Genomic DNA, 22,901 nt, shown 5'->3' on the forward strand with positions numbered 1-22,901 from the left:
CCCTGACAGCTGTACCGCCAATACTGCCCTGATGGCGGCCCAACTTAGAGCAATGAGACTATGGAGCTCTGTATAATTCTTTACTGTAAGAGCAGTGAGACTATGGAGCTCTGTATAATTCTTTACTGTAAGAGCAGTGAGACTATAGAGCGCTGTATAATTCTTTACTGTAAGAGCAGTGAAGCTAGGGAGCTCTGTATAATTCTTTACTGTAAGAGCAGTGAGACTATAGAGCTCTGTATAATTCTTTACTGTAAGAGCAGTGAGACTATGGAGCTCTGTATAATTCTTTACTGTAAGAGCAGTGAGACTATGGAGCTCTGTACAATTCTTTACTGTAAGAGCAGTGAGACTATGGAGCTCTGTATAATTCTTTACTGTAAGAGCAGTGAAGCTAGGGAGCTCTGTATAATTCTTTACTGTAAGAGCAGTGAGACTATGGAGCTCTGTATAATTCTTTACTGTAAGAGCAGTGAGACTATGGAGCTCTGTATAATTCTTTACTGTAAGAGCAGTGAGACTATAGAGCTCTGTATAATTCTTTACTGTAAGAGCAGTGAGACTATGGAGCTCTGTATAATTCTTTACTGTAAGAGCAGTGAAGCTAGGGAGCTCTCTGCCAGTGGAAGTGGTCACAATGAACAATAAAAGGGTCCTGGATGCATTCCCGGAGTGTAGTGATATTGCAGGTTATAGTCACTAGATTCTGGAAGTGTCGCTGATCCAGGGATTTGGCATCGGGAAGGAATAAAATGAGGAAATGTTTTGCCATTTCTCTTGTCATAACTATGAGCTGGGTGTCTGGCTTCTGTCATCCTACTAAGCTACGTAACTGTATACATCATATTTACATGGTTTCAGTGTATGTGTGGAGTCTCTTTATCCCTCTGTGTTACTCTGCCTCACACGCTCCAATCTTCTATTCAATTCCATCATCTATCTATATCACTGGCTGTTTTTGACATCCACCATAGAGCGCTGATAATGATTTTAACGGCCACACAATCGCAAGATCACCAGATGAGCAGGTATTTGCTGACTTCTGTCGGCTGAGCGCCGGCTCTTTTCCGTGCTCCGATTGGATGAATGAGCGTTCTTAGGAATTATTAGCAATAATTAGTTCATGTAAGGGGGTCACCCCAAAAAATTTCTTTCAACTCAACTGTTGCCAGTAAATGCCAGAGATTTCTAATTTACTTCTATTAAAAAAAAAAAAAAACACTCTAGCCTTTCAGTACTTATCAGCTGCTGCATGTCCTGCAGGAAGTGGTGTATTCTCTCCAGTCTGACACAGTGCTCTCTGCTGCCACCTCTGTCCATGTCAGGAACTGTAAATATTGTCTACAAAATTCCACAAAAAACACCTAAAAAGGACTCCTGTAATAAGTTTTATTTTGCTATTAATAGGATTCACAGAATGAGGAATTATGAAGAGATGTCAGCTGTGCGGGCAGACGCCATGGTACCTTACCGCCTGTCAGCCCGGACAGCTACAGCTTACTCTCAGTAACATGTGAAGCAACAGAGAGGAGAGACTCAGCGGACACTGATCTCCAGAGAAAGATCAGGCAGGAAGAATCCCTCTAAGTCAGGGGACTAGGTGGCCCCATCTATAGACTTAACTCCTTAGTGACCGAATTTCATTTTTGCACTTTTGTTATTTTCTTTCTATGTTTAAGAGGTGAGAGCGCTCTCATGTCTTCGCCTACGGACCCATCTATCGCCACACCAACTCTACTCTGTAATCACACACTTATTTCCATAATATAGAAGAAAATATTCAAGGCTTTAGCCAGCACTGCGGTATCCAACTATACGTGTCCCGGTGCATGGACCAAGCGGTGAGCGGGGAGAGGAAACCTCTGCACTCGGCCGTATATAGATGCATAGGAATGGAAACCACAAATCTCCTCAGTATAAAACATATCACAATTTTATTTCAATGCCTTTGTAATGCCGACGCGTTTCAGACCCAACGTTCCTTCATCAGGGTCCTGCGTGCAGCGCTGCGCATTTCACACAAACCATGTCAGGTACATCGGCCTAATATAGTATGGTGGAATATGTATTATTATTGATCAGCAGGTTAGACCAATCCAAGCTGCCGACATGTCCCTGCTGAGCCCAGGAGACGCTGAGGGTGAAGGGGTCTCTTACCTTAATCCTCAGCGCAGTTTCCATGTATTTAGTAGTTATATCCTTAGGCTAACACTGAGGGTAGAAGCAGCGATACTACCCTGGCTGGCCCACCCCTAATGAATATCAATGGAGCAGGCTGGCCGAGGGCCGTCCCTAGTGTACCAAAGTAACGTCCAATTAGCCTGTAGATATGGCTACTAAATACATGGAAACAGCGCTGAGGAGGAAGGTAAGAGACTATAAGACTTACCCTCATCCTCAGCACCTCCTGCACAATAGGGAGAGATCAGCAGGTTAGAATCGTCTAGAATGTTAAAAGGAAGGTGTGTTCAACTTTTAATATGGAAAGGGATTTTTTATATCTGAAAACCTTGGGCTGTCTGTGGAGCAGATCATCTCTCTGCAATAACATCACGAGAAGCCGATTGCCGAATGAACAGTGAATGACGGCCATTTACATGGTTATTAGCCCAGTATAGCCAGGAGCAGCCGTGTATAGAGTTCTGAGCATGTTCATGACGAGAAAGTGGAGTACAGGAGAACAGCGACAAGTGACACCAGTATATAGAAAACATAGACAGGAACACAGTGACAGGTGACACAAGTATATAGATAACACAAGACAAGAGGACAGAGACAGGTGACAGCAGTATATAGATAACACAAGACAAGAGGACAGAGACAGGTGACAGCAGTATATAGATAAAACAGACAGGAGAACAGTGACACCAGTATATAGATAACACTGACAGGAGGACAGTGACAGGTGACACCAGTATATAGTTAACACAGACAAGAGTACAGTGGCTGGTGACACCAGTATATAGATAACACAGATGGTAGGACAATGACAGATCACACTAATATGTAGATAACACAGACAGAGAGAGGTAACACCAGTATATAGATAACACAGACAGGAGTACAGTGACACCAGTATATAGATAACACAGACAGGAGTACAGTGACACCATTATATAGATAACACAGACAGGAGTACAGTCACAGATGATACCAGTATATAGTTAACACAAACAGGAGCACTGCTACAGGTGACACCCATATATAAATAACACAGACAGGAGTACAGAGAGAGGTAACACCAGTATATAGATAACACATACAGGAGAACAATGACACCAGTATATAGATAACACAGACAGGAGTACAGTGACACCAGTATATAGATAACACAGACAGGAGTATACTGACACCAGTATATAGATAACGCAGACAGGAGCACAATGACGCCAGTATATAAATAAAACAAACAGGAGTACAGTGACAGGTGACACCAGTATATAGGTAACACAGACAGGAGTCTAGTGAAAGGTGACACCAGAATATAGATAACACAAACAGGAGTACAGTCACAGGTGACACCAGTATATAGATAACACAAACAGGAGTATAGTGACAGGTTACACCAGTATATATATAACACAAACAGGAGTATAGTGACAGGTGACACCAGTATATAGATAACACAAACAGGAGTACAGTCACAGGTGACACCAGTATATAGATAACATAGACAGGAGCACTGCTACAGGTGACACCAGTACATAGATAACACAGACAGGAGTATACTGACACCAGTATATAGATAACGCAGACAGGAGCACAATGACACCAGTATATAAATAACACAAACAGGAGTACAGTGACAGGTGACACCAGTATATAGGTAACACAGACAGGAGTCTAGTGACAGGTGACACCAGTATATAGATAACACAAACAGGAGTACAGTGACAGGTGACACCAGTATATAGATAACACAGACAGGAGTACAGTCACAGGTGACACCAGTATATAGATAACACAAACAGGAATATAGTGACAGGTGACACCAGTATATAGATAACACAAACAGGAGTACAGTCACAGGTGACACCAGTATATAGATAACACAGACAGGAGTACAGTCACGGGTGACACCAGTATATAGATAACACAAACAGGAGTATAGTGACAGGTGACACCAGTATATAGATAACACAGACAGGAGTACAGTCACAGGTGACACCAGTATATAGATAGCACAGACAGGAGTATAGTGACAGGTGACACCAGTATATAGATAACACAGACAGGAGTACAGTCACAGGTGACACCAGTATATAGATAGCACAGACAGGAGTATAGTGACAGATGACACCAGTATATAGGTTAGGGCCCTATTGCACGTGACGATTATCATGGAAATTATTGTTTGAATTTAAACGATAATCGTTTTGTGTAAATGCAGCAACAATCAAGCGACCAAAGAGAAATTGTTCATCGTTCTTTGATGCTGAAACCAAAGTCATTGTTAATCGTTGGCTGTATTTCTGCATTCGGTCACTAGGTGTTCAGTGTAACTCCACATTGTTCCATCATTTGCTGGGATCAGATGGAATAACCCATCGCCGTAACAATGGTAACTAACGACTATCGTTCTGTATAATAGGGTAAACGATTTCAAGTTAATGATAAACAATCTCGTTTGTGGCCGTTTATTGCTAAAAATCGCTTTGTCTAATAGGACCCTAACACAGCATACACACCATAGCTGTGGCTCACAACTCCTCCCCTACAGAGCATGCTCACAATGTGTCCCATACTCCTCCCCCTACAGAGCATGCTCACAATGTGTCCCATACTCCTCCCCTACAGAGCATGCTCACAAAAGTGTCCCATACAGGAAATGGGGTGTGCAGATATTCATTGTGTCTATATCCATGAGGCGTGCCGTAAAGTATGGCACTAAATGCTGGTAAAAACAGCGTAGGCAAGATGGCTGCCCCCATAATACTGTACTACAAATAAAATGATAAAAATTATAGTCAGAGAATAAACATACATTGGAAAAAAGAACATGTTCCAGTATTGGGATCTAATTAGTAAAAGCAATTGTAGGCCGTACCGTCCCTTTAAGTCTATTGTGGGATCCTGACTACTATGGTAACCTCTTTACCTGTAGCCAATATGTCTCTTCCTGCTATTTTACCTACAGATCCCTTCATCACCTACACGAGCAATGAAATACAATTTATTCACAGTCAATTTTCTAAGCAGTTTCCCCCCCAAAAAGGAGCCCTGTGCTGGCACTTGGCATCTTATGTTATAGTAATAGGATATGATACACAGCTCCGCTCTATAAGCTCCCACCCTGGGGAATAATTCTGATGTTCTCTGCCAGAATAAGCGCGATGACACGCGGCTCTGATGTTTCCAGTTGCTTTGTGGGTTTATTTAGCAGCTCAGAAGAAGAGCGGAAACCGCCACAAAGCGTGCGGCCGAAATCCTATTGTTATAAAACAAAAAGAAATAGAAAACTATTTTTTTTCTTCTTCTTCTTTTTGTTTCTATAAATTAATACACTGGTAGAGACGGTATACAGTGCAGGATAGATGGGCAATGTGCTGCTTTATTTGCTTCCTTTCTGCTTGTATGGACAAGAGTCACTGCTGATGCCAGATTCCTACCTATTCAGTTACAGTGTATGACACCAGTATATAGATAACTCAAACAGGAGTACAGTCACAGGTGACACCAGTATATAGATAACACAGACAGGAGCACTGCTACAGGTGACACCAGTATATAGATAACACAGACAGGAACACTGCTACAGGTGACACCAGTATATAGATAACACAGACAGGAACACTGCTACAGGTGACACCAGCATATAGACAGCACAGACAGGAGCACTGCTACAGATGACACCAGTATATAGATTGCACAGACAGGAGGACAGTGACAGGTGACACCAGCATATAGATAGCACAGACAGGACGACAGTGACAGGTGACACCAGTATATAGATAACACAGACAGGAGCACTGCTACAGGTGACACCAGTATATAGATTGCACAGACAGGAGGACAGTGACAGGTGACACCAGTATATAGATAACACAGACAGGAGCACTGCTACAGGTGACACCAGTATATAGATTGCACAGACAGGAGGACAGTGACAGGTGACACCAGCATATAGATAGCACAGACAGGAGCACATCTCCACTCCAAACTGCTAAACTGGTTGTCAATAGTATTATAATAGAAGCCTATGGAACTTCCTGCAATTCTGTCTACCGGAAGTTCCATAGGTGTCCGTTATAGTTCCGCCACTGCTAGTTTGGTGCGGAGATGAAGGGGCAGAGTGCAGGCTCAACATCCGGACCCCACCGATACACACTTCTCACACCGTTGCTATAACATGTCAGAAGTTTTTTTTAAAATAATAGATACACTTTATATATTTGCTAGGGTATTTTCATTTTTTATGTCATGACAGGTACACTTTAAGGCTATGTTCACACGTTCTAATACAACGGCCGCTGTATTGTGCGTTTCTCTGGCTGATAATGCATTATCAGACGTAGAAACATTCTTTTCCCCCATAGAATCTGCTGGCTGTATGGGCATAAATAACACCAATTATTTAACCATTGACACTGCGGCCACACAGCGTATGAACAGTCTATTTTCTATACCTGTTGTTTGCGAACTGCAGCCGTAGAAAATAGACACGCACATTATTTTATATAACGGCAGTAAACAACGGCCGTAGTTGATGCACTCTGTGTTGTCCTATTGAAATCAATAGAAATGAATGAATTCAGAAACCCAGGCAGTTGTATTCAATGAGCACTCCGGCCCTGGGTTTCTGAATTCATTACAGTGTGTGAGCATAGCCTAAGTGTAAGCTGGGTGCAGCCACTGGACGCACTCGGTGTCTCTGCCCATTCGACGAGTCTCAGAAATATATTCCACCCTGGATGCCGACAAAATTTATAAGCAGGTTGTGCTGAAATGTGTGACAATAACTTAGGTGATGCAGTATAACTACCATGTAACTAGGTGCATAATCCTAATCGCCATGTAAATAGGTGGAAGACATAATCACCTCCAGAGATATTACCCTGCCAGTCAGACTCCTTATTATTATTATACACAGGTTTAAGAAAGTGTCCTTTAAAACCAAGAATCTAATAGCGGAATAAAGTGTCACCGATTTGGGGGAGGGAAGAAACGCGTCGGCTCTTTACGATTATAAATGTTACGTGATTAAATTGCGCGCTTTAAGCTAACATTTGGAACATGTTGTTAACATTGAATCCCATTGCAGAAAATGATCCCATCATTCAGAACACATTGCTCTTTGGTAACAAGAGCTTAAATATCAGCATTTACACGACTTTTCCGAGGTGCTTTCCCATTATTCAGAAGAGATTTTGTTGTTTGGGTAAATGACACACTTGGATTTATTTATACCGTGCAGTTCTCCAGGAACGGGCTTAAGCCCCCCCCCCCCCCCCCTTCCCATCCTCATTTAATGTGAATTAGATGAATACATTAAGGCTTTAAAGTTCTTTATTGAGGTTTTTGCATTGCTTACAGGCGGCCTGATGCCTCCATTTGTTTAGAAATGGCTAAAAACCCATAACGGAGAGGCTTCTATGCTAATACTAGTAATAAAGGTGCAACGCTCGCCAACACTATATAAATGAAGGGATATCGCTAATGCCGGATAAAGCTGAAGAACACATCCAAGGCGCATTAAAAATAAGATGGAAACGGCATTAAATTGATTTAATTGGATTTGTGATTTACATATAGGGATGTTATGCAGATGAGGCAACGAATGCAGCAACGTGTGAGTGTATTGTGTATACATGCTATTGTGCTAGTAAGAGCCCTAATACACAGCCCGATATTAAAGGGGAACTCCAGCAACTTTATTTTTTTTCCAAATCAACTGGTGTCAGAAAGTGTTATAGATTTGTAATTTTAAAATCCCCAGTCTTCCAGTACTTATCAGCAGCTGTATGTCCTGCAGGAAGTGGTGTGTTTTCTCCAGTCTGACACAGCGCTCTCTGCTGCCACCTCTGTCCATGTCAGGAACTGTCCAGAGCAGCAGCAAATCCCCATAGAAAACCTCTCCTGCTCTGGACAGTTCCTGACATGGACAGAGGAGGCAGCAGAGAGCACTGTGTCAGACTGGAGAGAATACACCACTTCCTGCAGAATATACAGCAGATGATAAGTACTGGAAGACGGGAGATTTTTAAATAGAAGTAAATTACAAATCTAGGTAACTTACTGAAACCAGTTGATTTGAAAAAAAGATTTTCACCAGAGTCCCCTATTACACGCACCGACAGCAAGCTGGGGGATGTAAAGATAATCCGGGTGGACCATACAAGATAGCGGCGATCTACTGCCGCCACTTCTATTAAATGGAGCAAGTAAGGCTGATAATCATTAAGTGTAATAGGGCCTTAAGTCGGGTACTAACCTCAAGCCATTCTTATGCATCTTGTGTTATGTCATAAAGAAAAGAAAATAACATTTTGAACAATGAACGTTTCTAAACCATGTAAAACTAGAACCTGTCTGCAGCAACATGCGCACTTCTTTATGAGACCTATATGGCGGTATCACAGCTTCTGTATGAGACCTATATGGCAGTATCACAGCTTCTGTATGAGACCTATATGGCGGTATCACAGCTTCTTTATGAGACCTATATGGCGGTATCACAGCTTCTGTATGAGACCTATATGGCAGTATCACAGCTTCTGTATGAGACCTATATGGCGGTATCACAGCTTCTGTATGAGACCTATATGGCGGTATCACAGCTTGTACAGACGCCCTGCTGGTTGGCAGTGATAGCATTCTGTAGAGCTCTACTCTCTACATCTCTACAGAGCGTAGACAGATGCGCTTTACTCCCCGGCTCATATTATCAGTTGCAGAAATTTCTCCGACAAATGTGACGTGTGTGATCTTATCCTAAACAGTATATACTATACAGGGGCTTTACAAGAATGGATAGAGGAGGATTCATGGCGCAATACACCGCGGCTTTTATAACACAAACCGATAACGAGAACTATAACAGCATGACGTCCGTATTCCCACATCCTCGCTGGAAGAGCTGAAGGTGCAATACTGGAGGTTAAAATATTCCATCAAATATTCCAATGAATGCCTGGGCTTCTGCATCCTGGTCTCCACTAAAAGGCAAAGCACAAGGATAAAGCACTGAAAGTAAACTACTACTACTACTACTATTATCTACTACTACTACTACTATTATCTACTACTACTACTACTATTATCTACTACTACTACTACTATTATCTACTACTACTACTACTACTACTATTATCTACTACTACTACTATCTGCTACAGGACAAGGCACATGGGTGAATATGGTGCTGCTACTGGTCTTACTGTCAGTATGGGGCTACACTCATGTGCTCAGTGGTTTTTCAGGACTGTATATGATGTCTGCAATCCGCTAAAAAAGTGCTTCATGTGTGTTAATTGCTTCACAATGTGTTATTGCAATCCATCTTTTTCATCTGTTTTAAGCAAAAAACTAATATATTTGTGTGCATCCGTTTGATCCGTTTTTTTCATTGACTGGGATGGTTGCGTTTTATCCTGTGAAAAACATTCCAGATTTAGGCCTCATTAACGTTTGGTAATTTTTCTGGACCGCAAAACCTCTCGCTATTTTCACTCCGTGGTCCGTATAAATTCATCCGTATTTGCTTCCGTTTCCGTAAAATGTGAAGAGTAATAGTTTGCATATATTTACGTATCCCATAGACTTCTATTGGTAATCTGTACCGCAATCACAATCCGCACTAGAGCATGTTTTGTTTTTGTTTTTTTTACGGAACGGATTACGGATTAAAATTAACACGGACTGAAAAGCCCAATAGAAATCAATGTGCTCTAAGTTGAACTGTGATAACAGATCCGGAAAAAGGAAAACTTTACTGAACGTGTGAATAAGGCCTTACTGAAGGCGATGGGACACAGAAGGTGTCCATGTTCAGCAGATGGACCATAGTTCCTAGTAGATTACATTTGGCCCCACTGTGAGTGTACAATATCAGTGTTGAATGATTACACTGTGCAAGATACAAAAAACCCAGCTAGACAAAGGGTAAAAGTAGGATCAGGGAGTGCTATCTAAAACTTAACTTTTGTTAGCTGGTAAAATGGGTACTCTGGGTAAAAAATAATTTCAAAGTAATTTACTCCTATTAAAAAATCTACAGTCTTCCAGTACTTATCAGCTGCTGTATATCCTGCAGGAAGTGGTGTATCCTCTCCAGTCTGACACACTGCTCTCTGCTGCCACATGTCAGTTTTTTGTGGCCGCTATTCAGGAAACCCTGTCAGTGCACACTATGGAGTGTGCGGCTCCAGCTGCTCGCTCTATTGTGTGCAGTAGGGAGTTACAATAAATGAACATACTTTATGGATTACTGTGGCCCATACTGCAAGTGTTCCACTATTTATAGCCTAGAGATGTCGATAGGACGCGCCCAACGCAGTTCTGTTGCATGTGGTAATGAACTCATCAGGGGTGATGAGCTAATATATATATATATATATATATATATATATATATATATATATATATATATATGCTAAAGACTGAGTATATACAGTATGTCCCAAAGTAAGATTAATTTAGTAATCTCATACAAAGCATATTGTATGGACATTGGATAGTATGACCCAAAAGGGGACATTATGACAGCTATACAATGATCTGTCCGCTTATGTGCCACCGTTACCCACAATACCCAGATGGCACACTACCATGAAGGTGTCCTCCTGCATACGCAGTGACAAGCAAGGGACATTATGGTGGTGCACAACAGGTAAATATGCTGCCGATGGATGTGTGCGGCCCACTGTAGTGTTGTCCTCTGCTGTTCGGAGTGATGTTTTCCCGCTGTCTGCAGTGGCAAACTGTGAGTATAAAGCTGTATACCTTTATGTTGATATGCAAATGTATACACCAAACATATGGCCTGTATCTGATGTAAATGAGGCCTATTAGGAAGTCATATAAATAAATAAATAAATAAATAAAAACACATAAAAATCAATTCTTTACTAGTAGGACGTCTGTAATGTGCAGGACATTTACCTTTCATGGTTGGCGCTAACAAAAAAGTCACCGGAGTGGTACGCTCTATAGGAGAGGGGAGAATTCAGTGCAGACTCCTGAGTCCTCGCTGAGCATTGTCCTTCATGTGCAGCTACCTACATAATAAAATGATGGTTATTTTGGTGCGCTTACACAGAGAGATTTATCTGGCAGATTTTTTAAGCCAAAGCCAAGAACAGACTATAAACAGGGAACAGGTCATAAAGGAAAGCCTGAGATTTCTTCTATTTTCAAATCCATTCCTGGTTTTGGCTTCAAAAATCTATCAGATAAATCTCTCTGTGTAAACGCGCCATTAGTATATAATAAGGGACAACAATTAAAGGAGTACTCTGGAGACTATTTATTTATTTTTGGTAATACATACAATACAATACCTTAATAAAGTTATATTACCTTGTCCTTGCGGGACCTAAAGCATCCATGCCCCAAGCCTGCAGCTCCTCTTTCTTCAGCACCTCACAGTCACAGTAATCCATCCCAGGGGTGTAGCCAAGAAGATGAAAGGTGAAGAAGAAGACAGAGGTGCTGCAGGCCTAAAGCATGAATCCTCTAGGCCCCGCCTCCTTGACACTTCTCCGCCTGGGCATGGACTGTTACTAGCAATGTAGCGCTACCGGAGGTTAGGGGGGTATGGTGTTGCCTACAGATTCTCTATAGAGAACGGACAAGTATGTGTTTATGAGTGTAAATGATACAAGACATTGACTTACTAGTTTATCTGCTTTTGGTCCATATTTTATAGTTGGAGACTCCAGAAGATCTACTTGTTTTTGAGCATTTATATTCCGATCCGTTTTAAGGTTGGGAGATCTACAAGAAGCCGTCAGAAATATTACTGAAGATCACATAATAGTACATTACTCTGTGATTTTATTTATTTTTCATGATTTATCACATTTTAGAATGAAAAAGAAGAAAAGAAAAGGAGCCAAGCGGTGTATGATAGGAGTTATACCAGTGAACATGCCGCCACGTCGAGGTGGTCAAATAAAAAGCAAAACATTTTATCTGACTATTGATCCCTGATTGTTCCCATGATCTAAACACAAACACCATACCAATATATATATATATTTTTTTAGATCCCCTCATCATGTGTAGTAGCAGAGTAGCAAGTGCAAAGTTAGCCTAGACAATCTTTAAAGGGGTTTTCCAGTGCTACAAAAACATGGACACTTTCTTCCAGAGACAGCACCACTGTAATTAAAGGAGTACTCTGGCGGCCTCGTCCCCGCCATCTTTGGCCGCCGTCCTTACTTTCGGGTCTGGGTGCAGTGAATGGGAGAGAAAAGGCTGCTGATGCACATGCGCAACGGCAGCCTTTTCATTGGCTGAAGCGCATCACATGGCCAATCAGGGCTGAGCAAGTGTGCACCAGCAGCCTTTTCCTCTCCCAGTCACTGCTGTGGAAGACAGTGAAGAGGAAGAGGACCAGGACCACCCCCTGCTGTGACGACAAGATTGCGCCCAAAAGAAGAGGACGGGGTTTACAGTGCTTTGGTATGTATACCTTATTTACCTTCGGGGGGGAGGGGCCAGACAGCTTATTGACACACGTTATATAACTTTGTAATGTGTGTTAATTAGGCAGAAAAAGAAAATTGCCGCACTACCCCTTTAACCCCTAGACGACCCTGGACGTAGGGTTACGTCATGGAAGTCTGTCCCCAGACGACCCATGACGTAACCTTACGTCATGGGTGTTATTCCCGCTATGAAGCGCGCTCCGGAGCGGAGCGCGCTTCATAGGAGGTGGGGGCCGGCTGCAGTGAGCAGCCGGGACCTCACCGGTAATGACACGCTGCAGCGATCGCGCTGCCGCGTGTCATTAACCCCTTAAACGCTGCGATCGCTGCGCGACCGCAGCGTTTAAGTGTAAGTGACAGGGGGAGTCCCCTGTCACTTACCGATCGGGACCCCCGCAGTGTGACTGCGGGGGTCCCGATCGGTAAAACGGACCGCCGGAGGTCTCTCACCTGCCTCCATGCGGTCCGATCGGCGATCTGCTACACTGAGCCTGCACAGGCAGGCTCAATGAGCAGAGCGCCGATAACACTGATCAATGCTATGCCTATGGCATAGCATTCATCAGTGTAGAAATCAGACTAATCTATGTACAAGTCCCCCAAAGGGACTTCAAAAGTGTAAAAAAAAAAAAGTTCAAAACACTAACACACTACCCCAAAACCCCTCCCCCAATAAAAGTCTAAATCACCCCCCTTTCCCATTATATAAATAAAACATATAAAAATAAATAAATAGATAAACATATAGTATACCGTAGCGTGCGTAATTGTCCGATCTATTAAAATATAACAAGCGTCATTGCGACCGGTAAACGGTGTACACGAAAAGAGGGGAAAAAGTGCGCAGATTACCGATTTTATGTTACATTATATATTTAAAAAAATCAATAAAAAGTGATCAAAACGTCCGATCTTCACAAATATGGTATTAATAAAAACTAGAGATCATGGTGGAAAAAATTACGCCCCATACAGCCTCATAGGTGAAAAAATAAAACCGTTATAAGCGTCACAATAGGCCCATTTTATTAATATTTAATTGCCAAAAAAAAGGATTTCATAAAAAAAAAATATATAACATTAGAGAATCTGTGTGACCTGCATATGGTTGTGTTCAGACTGACCTATAGAATAATGGTATCATGTCGCTGTTACCATATAGTGCATTACGTAGACACAGGAACCCCCCAAACGTTACCATATTGCATTCTTTCTTACGATTTCACCTATTTATATCTTCATAAATAATAGATTTGGAATTCCGTCATACATGTTATGGTAAAATGAAAGACGCCATTACACAGTACAACTACTCCTGTAACAAACAAGCACTTACATGGCTTGTAGATAGAAAACTGAGAGTGCTAGAGCTCTTAGAAGGGGAGGAGGGAAAAACGAAAGCACTAAGATCAAAATTTGCGCGGTCCACTGGGTCATTTTGGGCCTGGTCCTCAAAGGGTTAAGCTCCATTCACTTCAATGGAACTGACTTACTAAACCTGCACCCAAACTGGAGACAAGAGTGGGGCTGTCTCTGGAAGAGAGTGGCCATGTACAGCTGGATAACCCCTTTAAGGGTGCCTTCACACCGACCGGAGCCACAGCGGATCTCACTTCTGCGGATTCGAAGCGAGAACCGCTGCGGATCCGATACCATTCACCCCTATGATAGCACATATTCGCAGCGGGATTAACATCCCGCTGTGAATATGTGCTTTGACCCCTCGCTGTCAGCTGACTGCAGCCCCGCCGCCGCATTAGCCCATCCTCGGCCGCATCCCCCCATCCCCCGTCGCCGAGAGCATAAAGTACCTGCTCGGCGGCGCAGCTGCTGTGAGGCTCCCGGCTCCAGTCGCGCTAATGAGCAGGACCGTAGCCGGGAGCCTCACTGCAGCCCTGCCGCCGAGCAGGTACTTTATGCTCTCGGCAGCGGGCTGCAGGATGCGGCTGGGGATAGGGGATGCAGGCTGCTGGATGCGGCGGGGGATGGGGGGATGCGGCCGGAGATGGGGGATGCGGCCGAGGAAGGGCTAATGCGGCGGCGGGGCTGTGGACAGCGAAGGGGTTAAACCACATATTCACAGCGGGATGTTAATCCCGCTGGGAATATGTGCTATCATAGGGGTGAATGGTACCGGATCCGCAGCAGTTCTCGCTTCGAATCCGCAGAAGTGAGATCCGCTGCGGATCCGGTAGGTGTGAAGGCACCCTAAATGTGCCGGAGTTATCAGGCTGTTTGATAAATCTGTTGCACTTAAAGACTGTCTAGGTATGTTTGTGCATAGTTTACACCATCTATTACTTGGCTTGACGTCTGCCAGAATTTTTTGCCAGATTTAGGTGCATTTTTTGGGTGCATAATAGACCGTGCCCCTTTTTTGTACCAGGCAGACATGTGAAAGTGGTGGAAAAGTGTCTAAAATGTATAATAAATGTGGAGAAAAGTCCCCTGCGCCACTTTTTCAGCCAAAATTCTGGTGGAAACACTAAGTAAATGTGGGTGTGTGACACAAAAAAGCTGTGTAATGGAGGAAAATCTGCGGGACGCAATAGAGCTATATGAGCCTAGGCTCCAGATAAATGCACTGACTGTAGGAGACAAGGCCCATAGAATAGAGTCCTACACTCTCTGCACCTGCAGACAGTATACAGACCCTTTACTACAGTTATATGCAAGCGGCCTAAGCCTTATCCAACGCTGTTACAGGACCCCAGAACTACAAGGCTACAGTGCTAACCACTGAGAAATAAAATAAAAATGCACAATACATTTTAAACACATATTTTCATGCTGAGTAAAACGCCTAAATCTTACACTGCATGGGGGGGGGGGCTTATTCTATTATTATTTCATTCTGTTTTTTTGCACTCCTGATGCTTAGTGATACAGACTTGTACAGTCGGCGTGTCCTGGACTGTGTGATCCCGTGCCTTGTGCTGTGTTCACACTCTTACATCAGCAGTATGCAGTATATATTTTTGCAGATGTGCAGAAAAAGTGCATGTGGTGGTATATAGCAGCATGATTTACACCGCCGGCCTGTGAACATGTACTGTACATACGCTGTATTTTTTAGCGATCTGATGACAGACCTCATCCTGGTGCTGATCTGTATAACACCGCTGTACTGTTGTCACTGTGAATGCTAATGCTGACGCCTGCTCAAATTATATATATACAGTATAATGTACAGATGTATCAGAAAGCACATTACATGCAATCTATGGGGCAATGGGACATAGATTTTATATATATATATATGACCCAGTGGACCGCACCAATTATCATTTTTGCGTTTCCGTTTTTCCCTCCTCCCCTTCTAAGAGCTCCAGCACTTTCAGTTTTCTATCTACAAGCCATGTGAGGGTTGTTTTTTTCAGGACTAGGTGTACATTGTAATGGCGTCTTTCATTCTACCATAACATATATGATGGAACCCCCAAAATTTATGAAGATATAAATTGGTGAAATTGGAAAAAAGAATGCAATATGGTAACGTTTGGGGGGTTCCTGTGTCTACGCAATGCACTATATGGTAAAAGCCACATGATACCATTATTCTATAGGTCAGTCCAAACACAACCACATGCAGGTTAAGGTTATGTTCACACAACGTATATTTTCGTAAAATGACGTCCGTTGTACAATGGCCGTGATTATTACGAGAATTTTCCTTCCATTGCTGCCTATGGGATCCTGGCCGAATACACATAGTATACGCTCTGGCTGGGATCCCTCGCGGCCGCAAACAACTAACATTCATTGAATAGCGGCCGCAGAAACCCATGTCAGTGCACACTGTGGAGCGAGCGGCTCCAGCTGCTCGCTCCATAGAGTGCTGTGGGGAGTTCTGATGCGGGCAAGCACGGATGCGCCTGCATCAGAACCCTGCAGCCGAAAAGATCATCCGGCCGGTACTGCAGGGTCACTGAACAGCCGGTCTCTTACGCTATGTGAACATAGCCTTACACAGATTTTCAAATTTTTTTTTGCAATTAATTATTAATAAAACGGCCTATTGCCATAGGCATAGCATTGATCAGTGTAATAGGCGCTCTGCTAATTGAGCCTGCCTGTGGCCTGTGACAGGCTCAGTCAGCAGGGAGCTAATCGGACTGCACAGAGGAAGGTAAGAGACTTCCGGCGGTCCAACACAGTCACACTGCGGGAGTCCCGATTGGTCACTTACACTTAAAAGCTGCGATTGCAGCGTTTAAGGGGTTAATGACAGGCTACAGCGTGATGGCTGCAGCCTGTCATTACCGATGAGGGCCCGGCTGCCCCCACCTGCTATGAAGCAGAGCAGAGCGCGCTTCATAGCTCATCAGTGACTCAGGACGTACGGGCATGTCCAGGGTCGTCTGGAGACAGGCGGCCAGGGCGTACTTGTACGTCCTAGGTCGTCTAAGGGTTAAGCTTTATTAAACCTTATTTCATCAACAATTTTGTATGTATTTATTTATATATATATATATATATATATATAGAGAGAGAGAGAGAGAGAGAGAGAGAAAGAAAAAGACCAAGGGCGCCTCCATTTGCAGTTAGATTCTGCCTTTGGTCTCTTTTAAAAGGATCTATGTAAATTCCTGGCAGCTTTCATGTGTCTGTTAGCGTCCATTCACACTACAGAATTGGTGAAGAATTTCAAGGGGAGTCCGCCTGTACCATTCATTTAATAGGATGTCTCATGCGCACTCCGCCATCCGCTCAAAGAATTGACATGAGCCGTTAAAGCTGCTGTGCTCTGGGCAACTTTTGTTGCATCAGAGATGTGTTTGTCTCCATGTCCAGATCTGCTCCTCCGCACAGTCCTGTCTCTGAGCCCTACAGGCAGCTCTTTCCCCCTACACACAGTCCTGTCTCTGAGCTCTACAGGCAGCTCTTTCCTCCTACACACAGTCCTGTCTCTGAGCTCTACAGGCAGCTCTTCCCTCCTCCACACAGTCCTGTCTCTGAGCTCTACAGGCAGCTCTTTCCTCCTCCACACAATGTTGTCTCCGAGCTCTACAGGCGACTCTTTCCTCCTCCACACAGTCCTGTCTCTGAGCTCTACAGGCAGCTCTTTCCTCCTCCACATAGTCCTGTCTCTGAGCTCTACAGGCAGATCTTTCCTCCTACACACTATCCTGTCTCTGAGCTCTACAGGCGACTCTTTCCTCCTCCACACAGTCCTGTCTCTGAGCTCTACAGGCAGATCTTTCCTCCTCCACACTATCCTGTCTCTGAGCTCTACAGGCAACTCTTTCCTCCTCCACACAGTCCTGTCTCTGAGCTCTACAGGCAACTCTTTCCTCCTCCACACAGTCCTGTCTCTGAGCTCTACAGGCAGCTCTTTCCTCCTCCACACAATCCTGTTTCTGAGCTCTACAGGCAGCTCTTTCCCCCTCCACACAATCCTGTCTCTGAGCTCTCCAGGCAGATCTTTCCTCCTACACACAGTCCTGTCTCTGATCTCTACAGGCAGCTCTTTCCTCCTCCACACAGTCCTGTCTCTGAGCTCTACAGGCAGTTTTTTCCTCCTCAACACAGTCCAGTCTCTGAGCTTTACAGGCAGCTCTTTCCTCCTCCGCACAGTCCTGTCTCTGAGCTCTACAGGCAGCTCTTTCCTCCTCCACACAGTCCTGTCTCTGAGCTCTACAGGCAGCTCTTTCCTCCACACAGTCCTGTCTCTGAGCTCTACAGGCAGCTCTTTCCTCCTCCACACAGTCCTGTCTCTGGGCTCTACAGGCAGCTCTTTCCTCCGCCACACAGTCCTGTCTCTGGGCTCTACAGGCAGCTCTTTCCTCCTACACACAGTCCTGTCTCTGAGCTCTACAGGCAGCTCTTTCCTCCTACACACAATCCTGTCTCTAAACCCTACAGACAGATCTTTCCCCCTGATGGCTTGGTTGTTGCTTGGATGCATTGTCAGCTCTGAGTCCCTAAATAGACAGGAGCAGAGTACCTCCACCAGTTACTATCAATCAAGGTGCAGAAACATCTCAGAGATAAGGAGAAACGTGAGGAGCTGAATGTCATGTGTCATATTTATTTTCCATTATGGAGTAATAACTGTAGAATGATGGAGGGAACCAAATAGTGCAGAATAGGACTATGAACACTTTAAGGAAATTGCATAAAACATATTATTGCTGTAGTCGTAAGTTATAACAAATAACAATACTCACTTATAGTGATGCAGGGAGTTCACCCCAGACTCTTGTTTTCCTCCTATATCTGCACCTTTGGATTGCTTTGTGTAATATGTGGCGACAGTCAAACCTTAGGAAAAGTTATGATGAGTTACACACCCTGATAGATGATATTACATTCACCTCCACGTTACAATATAATTGTGCTAACAGTCTAAAACACTTGCACAGATACAGTGATAAGAATAACATAGGGAAGCGTCCGTCTTCATCTACTGTGTCTCCATTTCAATGAACATGCCACATCACTCATTTACTATTATTGTTTGTTCACATACTGCTATCATAGGCCTCAGTGCTTTAGGCTTGGCCTACACACACAAGGCTGCTCCATTCACTTTCTATGGGAGCTGCTGGATATAGTGGAGTACTCAGCATCTCTGGCAGCTCCCATTTAAGGGAGGAATGGACATGTTATGTTGCACACCATATTAATGGGTGACATTGGACCTTGTTCTTGAGATTATGGGTGGGGGAGGGTCTACGCACTTCTAATAGAGGGACAATCCCTTCAAAGCAGAACTCAGGAAAAAAATCTTCAAATTCAAAATCTTTCAGATTAACTGGTGTCAGAAAGTTAATTAGATTTGTAATTTACTTTTATTTAAAATTTTCTTCTCTTTCAGTACTTATCAGCTGCTGTATGTCCTGCAGAAAGTGGTGTATTCTTTCCAGTGTGACACAGTGTTCTCTGCTGCCACCTCTGTCCATGTCAGGAACTGTGCAGAGCAGCAGCAAAACCCCATAGAAAACCTCTCCTGCTCTGGACAGTTCCTGACATGGACAGAGATGGCAGCAGAGAGCACTATGTCACACTGTTAAAGGGGTACTCCAGCGGGGGGCACTTTTTTGCTGTGACTGGGGAGGAGGTGGTCCGCTCAGATCCCGCCTCTGTCACTAATCCCCGATCCCAGCAAAAAAGTCCCCCCCCGCTGGAGTACCCCTTTAAGAATACTTTACTTCCTGCAGGACATACAGCAGCTGATAAGTACTGGAAGATTGTAGATTTTTTTAAATGGAAGTAAATTACTGATCTGTATAACTTTTTGACACCAGTTGATTTAAAAGAAATATAGAAATATAGTAATAATATTATTATATGTTACAACTATCCTGAACTGGATGATATCGCAGTCGCTTTATCAGCTTAGAATTAATTATTCTGTTTGCAAACAAATAAGAATCTATACAAGATGTTTAATCAGGAATCAGATGTATAGAAAGAAAACATCCCATGTATAATTGGGAGATGTTTTATGTGGCGGCGGCGGCGGTGCATACACACCGGTGTCACTTCATAGCTGATAATTAGGCTTCAATGACATAATTCTATCCTGTATCTTACAGCCCCTTCAAAGTGACGCTTACAAAGAAACATTGTTAATGATAACGCGGCGGCCTTTGCGAGCCGGGGAGGAGATGTGACAGCCTTTATACGCACACAACACCATTGTATTTTCCTCATTGTAATCATTTCCATTTATATTTCAAAAGGAACCTTTCTCTGCCTGGAGATGGTCTTGAAGTGCGGCCCTTTTAATGTATTAATGCATCATTTAAAGCTCCTTGCTGAACACTGTGCATTGTCACTGCCTGTAATTTGGGTTACACTTTTATTTTTGCAGCAAACCCAGAAATGCATTGACGCTCGGTCCTCACCCAGCACTGAGGGATGGCAATGGCTGCTGTGCCAAACGCTGCAAAATTCTGCTCCATCCACTTTGTGAGCAGTAAAATTGCACACAACATTTAGTAAAATAGATATGTTGTTCGCCTAAATGTGGAGTTAGGTGGGATTGCGCCACACGAGAAGCTTTTCCCAAAAATTTTTTTAGAATTCTTTAGCTTTTCAGGAGGAGATAAACAATGGCGCTCACAGGACTACACTGTGTGTGCATTAGAGGCAATGGGAGTAATGCAAACTAAGGCTGGGTACACAGTACGTTTTTTGAAATCCGTTTTTCTGCAAAAAAAACATGTATTTGTGTGCATCAGTTTTGATCCGTTTTTTTTTTATTGACTTCACTTATAAAAGAAAAATGGATCGAAACGGATCAGTTTTTTTTAACATACACAAAAATGTAGTCGACCTTATTTTGTGTTCGTTCAAAAAACCGGATCCGTTTTTTCTTATAATGGAAGTCAATAGAAAAACAGATGAAAACGGATGCATCTGTTTTTTGCAAAAAACGAATGAAAAAAACGGATTGCAAAAACATAGTGTGAACCCCATTAACAATTAAGGATCACAAATTAGTTGGCTGAACCTGAAATCGTTGACCATATTACACAGAACGATAGTCGTTAGTTGCGATGGTTACTACGATCGTTTACTACGATCTCCTGTGATGTGCGCCGCTCTGGTGGGGCAGGAGCCGGCATACACAGCATCCTCCTGTGACGGCTGCCAGATACAGGAGGATGCTGTAAGTGCCTTCCCCTTCCCCACCAAAGCGGCGCACATCTTCCTTCTCCTGTGGGCCGCGCGCGATGACGTCATTTCATCATGCGCCGCCTGCAGGAGAAGACAGGAACAGGCTAGAGAGGAGAGAAGAGGACCTGGGCAGCGTGGGAGCAGAGGAAAGGTGAGTGGGATGTTTATTTTTTTTATTTGAGACAGGCACTGGGGGTTATCTAGAGCCACCAGGGGCATGACTGGGGGGGTTAACTAGAGCCACCAGGGGCATGACTGGGGGGTTAACTAGAGCCACCAGGGGCATGACTGGGGGGTTAACTAGAGCCACCAGGGGCATGACTGGGGGGTTAACTAGAGCCACCAGGGGCATGACTGGGGGGTTAACTAGAGCCACCAGGGGCATGACTGGGGGGTTAACTAGAGCCACCAGGGGCATGACTGGGGGGTTAACTAGAGCCACCAGGGGCATGACTGGGGGGGGTTAACAAGTGCTACCAGGGGCATCACTAGGGGGGTTAACATCAGCTACCAGGGGCATCATTGGGGGTTTATTAAGACTACCAGGGGCATCACTAAGGATTCACATGAGGTACTAGAGGCATTACAGAGGGTTAACTACAATAGCAGGGCCATTAGGGGAGCAATACTTTGCCGTGCCCCGGGTGCTGCTAACCCACGCTACTAACTGCTGCACACAGTATGCGGCCCTCGAATGATTTTATTAACGCCCGACTGGCCCTCGACAGGGAAAAGGTTCCCCACCTCTGGTACTTCATCTGATCCCAGCAAATGAAGGAACGATGTGGAATTACATCAATTATTTTGGTGTCAGCACAAAACAAACGATTTCTCGTTGGTTGTTTGATCGTTGCCTGCGTTTACTAGAAACGACTATCGTTGAAATTCGAATGGTATAGCGAAAATTCGCACGATAGTCATCCCGTGTAATAAGGCCTTTTAGAGCGAAAAATTTGTCAGCTGCGGTAACCGTAAACGATCGCCAGTCAGTGAGATGTAGCGTTTGCAGGCCTTTACAAATCGAGTGGCTAGGCTGCATGAACAATCCTTGTATCGTTCGTGCAGCCTTGGTAACTTCTAGCACAGATATGTATATAGGATATACTGTACATATAGGATATGTATATATCTGTGCTGTTAGTTTTCAGAACACAAGCAGCAGTGTATACTTACCATCCGTGCTGCTTGTGATCAGGCATTTGACTCTCCAGTCCTTTGACTGCATCTTCAGGCTCCGCCTCCTCCAGATGCCAGATCACAAGCAGCACAGATGGTAAGTAAAGACTGCTGCTTGTGATCTGGAAACTGACAGCACAGATATATCATATACATATCCCAGACTCCTATATATACATATCTGTGCTGTCAGTTTCCGTTTATCATTATCGGCCACACAGGACCCGATTAATACAGAAAGACGTGCGGCCGACAACAATAAATTTAAACGCCTGTTCTAAAGAAACGATCAGCCAAGGATCAGACGCGAGGCTCAGCTGATCGCTGTCACTTTTACACAGGACGATTATCAGCCGCAGGTTTGTTTCTAGCAACACTCCTGAACGATAAAGCTCAATGTAAAAGAACCTTAAAGGAGAAGTCCAGAGAAAATAGTAGTTTTCCAGC

General features: G+C 43.8%; 1 protein-coding gene across 4 annotated transcripts in view; it reads right to left on the reverse strand.

Annotated features, from left to right (window-relative positions):
• Positions 1-8,173: 8,173 nt before the first annotated feature.
• HFM1 (helicase for meiosis 1) overlaps positions 8,174-22,901 on the reverse strand; it is a 101,675-nt gene continuing 86,947 nt past the window's right edge. For all 4 annotated transcript variants that reach the window (XM_069967652.1, XM_069967653.1, XM_069967655.1 and 1 more), the window contains 4 exons: positions 18,821-18,914; positions 11,835-11,934; positions 11,101-11,216; positions 8,174-9,155 (listed from right to left, as the gene is read on the reverse strand). In XM_069967652.1, coding sequence (XP_069823753.1) covers positions 9,098-9,155; positions 11,101-11,216; positions 11,835-11,934; positions 18,821-18,914 — 368 coding nt within the window. In that variant the 3' untranslated portion in view covers positions 8,174-9,097. The remainder of the gene's footprint in view (positions 9,156-11,100; positions 11,217-11,834; positions 11,935-18,820; positions 18,915-22,901) is intronic.

Source organism: Dendropsophus ebraccatus, chromosome 4 (assembly GCF_027789765.1).
Source record: "Dendropsophus ebraccatus isolate aDenEbr1 chromosome 4, aDenEbr1.pat, whole genome shotgun sequence".
In the NCBI taxonomy this organism is placed as follows: Eukaryota; Metazoa; Chordata; class Amphibia; order Anura; family Hylidae; genus Dendropsophus; species Dendropsophus ebraccatus.